At 34.5% G+C, this 5,747-nt stretch overlaps 1 protein-coding gene across 1 annotated transcript; it reads left to right on the top strand.

Annotated features, from left to right (window-relative positions):
* Window positions 1-2,227: 2,227 nt before the first annotated feature.
* LOC114369629 lies at window positions 2,228-5,209 on the top strand. The gene is made up of 6 exons (XM_028326855.1): window positions 2,228-2,356; window positions 2,436-2,464; window positions 2,516-2,964; window positions 4,544-4,677; window positions 4,753-4,944; window positions 5,032-5,209. Exons 1-6 carry the CDS (start codon window positions 2,231-2,233, stop codon window positions 5,194-5,196), a joined length of 1,095 nt encoding a protein of 364 aa, XP_028182656.1. The 5' UTR covers window positions 2,228-2,230; the 3' UTR covers window positions 5,197-5,209.
* Window positions 5,210-5,747: the final 538 nt, after the last annotated feature.

The raw sequence follows: 5,747 nt of genomic DNA, 5'->3' as shown, positions 1-5,747 counted from the left end.
TTTTCATGATAATATTTTTATTATTGTAAATTTTTTATTTTTTTAAAAAAATATCCTTCCAAGACGATTCTTAGAAAAATCGTCTTAGAAGGATATTATTCTAAGACATTTGTTAACTAAAAGCCGTCTTAGAATGGTATCTTTCCAAGACGGTTTTGAGCTAAAATCCTTCTTAGAAGGATACGATACTTAGAAAATATATTTTTAAGATGGTTTCTAACTAAGAATCATCTTAGAATGATATTTTTTTCTAAAACGATTTTTTATGAAACCGTCATCAAAAGTCAAGATTTTCAATGAGGTTGACTTCAAATACGATTCAAAATCATCTTTAAATGTATGTTACAATCGTCGTAGAAGATCTTTTATCCATTAGTGGTTACTTCATTTGGAAGGCAAAATCTGTGGAACACTGTGAAGTACATCCAATGAGTGGGTAAGGTATCTCGTGGGCTTTTCTTAATTAGCTCGTTCTCTACCCCTTACCCCTTTTCAACATTTTTCTCCCTCTGACCTTCTTTTGCTTTTGAAAAGTACATTAGAAGTTTTGTTCATTTCATGTAAGAGAAAGATCTTGTGTGGGAATTTTTTTTTGGGCTCCAAAATTTAACGTAAACACGAAGAGCCCTTTTGGGGAAAGAAAATAAATTTAATATGTTTTTCATTAGCGGATTTTGGGGTATTTATAGAGAATGGCATCAGCCTATAAACCGTACTTCTAATTTGGTTCAACTGGTTAACACTTGAATACTTACATGAGATACTTGATATATACAGAAAAAGGTTTACCTTGCAAAAAGAAAGAGAAGGAAGTGTAAACTACTGAGTTCGACACAAAAATAAGCATATATTTGTCCAAGAAAAATAATAGTATTTGATTAAATTCTGTTTGACATTAAATGCGAGTCCTTTCATCAAAATTTTCATTGCTGCCAGGGAATTTCTGTTTGTTATAAAAAAGATTTTAAATTGCAAGTACGGTTGTGGATGATATTGTGGAAAAATTATGAATAAATATGATTGATGCAGTCATAATTATAATTACAATATAATAGCTTCTATAACATAAAAATTAATCATTTATATAAATATTATTTCGTTCCATATTATTTTTTTTAATTTGAAAACTATTGACGTTATTAATTTTGTATTCACTTATATTCCTATTTAATAATATTATTAAACATTAATTTAGTAAAAAATTAATAGATATAGAATAAAGTTTCATAAAAAAATATATAAAAGAGTCTTGTTAATCAATGGTCTTAGAAAATTGATTAACGAACTAAAAAGAAAAAATATTTATGTAAAGATCATAAAAAAAATTAAAAAATTATAAACAATATAATTTTATACATTTTAACAAATTATTTATTCCTATTACCTTCTTAACTAATTTTTAAGGACACCGGTTAACATTTCATATAGAATAAATGTAATTATTTCTGCAATAGTTTTTAATTATTTAAATAAATAAATAACTTGAATGATTTAATTAATTAATTAATTTTGAGAAACTCATTACCTAATTACTCTAAAATGTCAAAGTTAACATAACCATGTATGACAACCTTATCCCACTCACCCATTAATACGGTAACCTTTAGTCCTTTATTACCCGTTCATTTTATTTTTTATTTTTTTTACTTAAGGGTCATTTAGTCAAATTATTGCCGTCACACTGATCATATTTGATACACAAAAATAAAAAAACATAAAATCACCAATCATTATGGTAATCCAAGTCGCTCCACACCCTCTCGAAGAGTGTTGCTAGGTACACTCAGCAAAATTTTAAATGGCAAAAATGCCCCTGACTTCTTTTTACATTATAAAAACTTATTTTTTCCTGGAAATGCACACAGCTCCATTTTTGTTCGTTGTTTTTGGGGTTTTCGTGCGGCATTGTTTCCAGTTCGTGGGTTCGTTGTGAACGGTTAAGTGCGGTGAAGGTGAAGGTACCGGTGTTGAGCGTTGCGGTGGTCAGCGGCGGCAAACAAGGTACGCAGAAGGTGGTGACTCTATCGGGAACGTACGAATCACTTACGGATCAACTTGATCCGTAACTGTAACACACCAACTTACAGATCAAGTTGATCCGTAAGTGACTTACGGATCAACTTGATCCGTAAGAGTAATTATTTTTAATATTTGATGTTTTTTTAATTTAGTTTCCCTTTTTTAAATTATTAATTTGTTTGTATGGTCATTTTTTATTTGAGTTGGTTAGATGGACGAAGATGAGTGGATGTATGAAATAATGTCTGAACAAGCGGATATGGATTATGAAAATGAAGAAGCATGTGGTGCGAATGAACCACATGTTGATTGTTCCGATGCGTTTAATACTTCTCAGGTTATAATATTAATGTTTGTCACAGATTTAATAAAATGAATACTGGTAGAAAACTTAAATTATGTGGATTGCTTTGTAGGTGTTTGAGTGCCGAGAGGATGTTTTGCGGTGGGCTCGATCCGTTGCTCATGAAAATGGATTTGTGGGGGTGATTTTAAGGTCGCACATAAACACAGGTAGTAGAGGAAGGACTACGTTTGTGTTAATTGGCTGTGAAAGGAGTGGTGAGTATAGGTGTAGGAAAAAAGAATTTATCAGAAGAGACACTGGGACTAGGAAATGTGGGTGTCCCTTCAAGCTTCGTTGCAAGCTAGTCGTTGGAGGAGAAGGCTGGACGGTGAAGTTCATTTGTGGAGTGCATAATCATGAATTGGCCAAGTCATTAGTTGGACATCCATATGCGGGGCGATTGACTAAAGCTGAAAAAACACTTATTGCTGATATGACGAAGTCCATGGTGAAGCCAAGAAACATTTTGCTAACTCTGAAGGAACACAATGCCAATAGTTGTACGACCATTAAACAGATATACAATGCAAGAAGTGCATTTCGTTCTTCCATAAGAGGAAGCGATCTTGAAATGCAACATCTGATGAAGCTTCTTGAACGTGATCAGTATATTCATTGACACAGAATAAAGGATGAAGACGTAGTTTGTGATATCTTTTGGTGTCACCCTGATGCAGTGAAGTTAGTCAACGCATGTAATTTGGTGTTTTTGATAGACAACACCTACAAAACAAACCGGTACACACTTCCACTGCTCGATTTTGTTGGGATGACACCGACTGGGATGACATTCTGTGCCGATTTTGCATATGTGGAGTGTGAACGCATTAATAATTTGGTATGGGCTTTACAATGCTTCCGATGCCTTTTTTAAAGCGTGATGCCCTTCCTGGAGTTATTATCACTGACAGAGACCAAGCGTTGATGAATGCAATGAAGGCTGTATTCCCTGATTGTACAAATTTGTTGTTCACCTTTCACATAAACAAGAATGTGAAGGTCAAATGTAAATCACTAATTGGGCAAAAAAATGCTTGGGATTATGTCATGGATTGTTGGGGATGTCTGACTGATTGTCCTTTAGAACAACAGTTTGATGAATGCCTAAAGAAGTTCGAAATGGCTTGCGCACCTTGGCCAATGTTTGTTGACTATGTCAAGGAAACATGGATAATACCACACAAGGAAAAATTTGTTTCCGCCTGGACTAATAAGGTGATGCACTTAGGAAACACAACAACAAACAGGTATGAAATTGTTCAACTATTTCTAATAACATTGATGAATTGATGGAATTGTATTATTGTATATGTTTATTTTTATTTGTGTATTTGAAATGTAGGGTTGAATCTGCTCACTCGTCTTTAAAAAGATTGTTACAAAATAGCCTTGGAGACTTATGCAGTGTGTGGGATGCCATGAACAACATGATTACGTTGCAGCACGCAGAGATTAAAGCATCATTTGAAACAAGTACACATGTCGTTGGACATGTGTTCAAAAAAATCTTATACAAGAGGCTTCTTGGAATGGTTTCAAGGTATTCTTTAAATCAGATTGCTGCTGAATTAGAGCGTGTTGACTATGCTGGCAAGAATCCCTCAAGTTGTGGTTGCGTGGTGAGAACCACGCTTGGTCTTCCTTGTGCTTGTGAGCTATCCAAATATGTTGGTGGTTGCATCCCACTGGATTCAATCCATATGTTTTGGAGGAGACTAAGTTTTTCAGACCAAGGGTTATCTGAGCCCGAAGTGAGCATCAAGGCAGAAATAGAAACAATATCCAAAAGATTCGAAGAACTTGATGTTTGTGGAAAGTTTACTCTGAAGACTAAACTTTGGGAAATTGCATACCCTGATCAGAATTCGATGTGTCCTCCTCCAGCAAAGGTTAACACAAAGGGGGCACCGAAGAAAGCTATGAGCAGGAACCCAAGGTCAACAAAGCACAATCCATCTTACTGGGAGTATGTAGATGCCTTTGAATCAATGCAAAATAGCAATTCGTCGGTGAGGCGTACTGCATCATCCTTTGAGCAACCGAATCAAAGAACGATGATGTCCATGTTGGACCAGTTTCATCCATTTATGCACGACTTCATTGATAAGATTGTTGATGTCAAAGTTGATGGTAATTGTGGATATCGGTCGGTTGCCAGTTTATTAGGTATGAGTGAAGACTCTTGGTTGGTGGTCCGCAACCATCTACTTAAAGAATTTAGCAAAATCTCAAAAGACTATATCAAGCTCTTTGGTGGCACAGAGAGATTTGAGGAATTAAGGATGTCACTACTTGTTGATGGGTTAACCAAGGTATGCAATTTATGTATTTGATTTTTAAGACTTAACTTTACAATTAAGTTTGACGTGTATATTTGTTTCATTTAGGTGACTACGGATAAGTGGATGGATATAACGGACATGGGAGATGTCATTGCATCAAGATATAACGTAATCGTTGTATCCTTGTCTAAACAACAAAGCACGACATTCTTTCCTCTTAGAAGTCAACCTCTGGCAAATTCTTCATTGCATCGTATAATTTGTATCGGTCATGTGTATGACAATCATTTTGTTGAGGTACATTGTACATATGAAGTGTTTTTTTTATATTTATGCAATGAGTTTTGTAGGATTGAGTTAACACTTTTTTTGCATGTACAACAGGTTTATTTAAAAGAACGTTGTCCCTTACCGCCTATAGCATTGTCATGGTCTAACAATTGTCATCCTCAGGCAAAGCCGTGGCCAAATTCATATATTAGCAGAATGCAGCATTACAAGAGCTTCGTGATGTTCAAGAGAGACTATGTTGACATAAATGATGATTGAACATGTAATTTATAATGACTAGTCGTTTTGAATTGGATATTCACATTTATGTGTTTTTGTATATTTGTTACATCCACAACAAAATTATTACTTAATTCTAAAAAAGCATGTATGATATATCATTGTCTGAGTTGACAACACATTGTGAAAAAACATGTATAATAAATTGTTGTCTGCATTAACATAAAGCGCGTGACAGGACCTTGCACAACAAGACTACACATGCAGATCTTATGCAAGATAAAGCATGTCACATCATTGGTGTAGTTGATGACACATACAGAAAGCATGTGCATGCATATTTTTAATCTTAAAAAAATGCATCACTGATATTAAAACTCATCTATATATATGACACAACCTAACACTGCAAAAGAACACAAGTTTCAGTCGTATCCCAACTCTTACAAAAAAACTATGGCATTCTTGGGAGAGACAAGCAGTCCGACAATTGTGAACTCCACATTAGGTTTTATTTTTCCAAATGGATCCATTGTTCACAATGACAGTGGTGTTTCTTTTCAAGCTTCCAGTCCAGTTCCCATTCGAGT

The sequence above is a fragment of the Glycine soja genome, chromosome 10 (assembly GCF_004193775.1).
Source record: "Glycine soja cultivar W05 chromosome 10, ASM419377v2, whole genome shotgun sequence".
In the NCBI taxonomy this organism is placed as follows: Eukaryota; Viridiplantae; Streptophyta; class Magnoliopsida; order Fabales; family Fabaceae; genus Glycine; species Glycine soja.
This window is presented reverse-complemented; position numbering and strand designations above follow the sequence as displayed.

Coding starts and splice junctions, on each gene's coding strand:
- LOC114369629 (XM_028326855.1), top strand. CDS start 2,231: ATGGACGAAGATGAGTGGATGTATGAAATAATGTCTGAACAAGCGGAT. Junction 2,357..2,435: donor ATGCGTTTAATACTTCTCAG/GTTATAATATTA, acceptor ATTGCTTTGTAG/GTGTTTGAGTGCCGAGAGGA. Junction 4,678..4,752: donor TTGTTGATGGGTTAACCAAG/GTATGCAATTTA, acceptor TGTTTCATTTAG/GTGACTACGGATAAGTGGAT.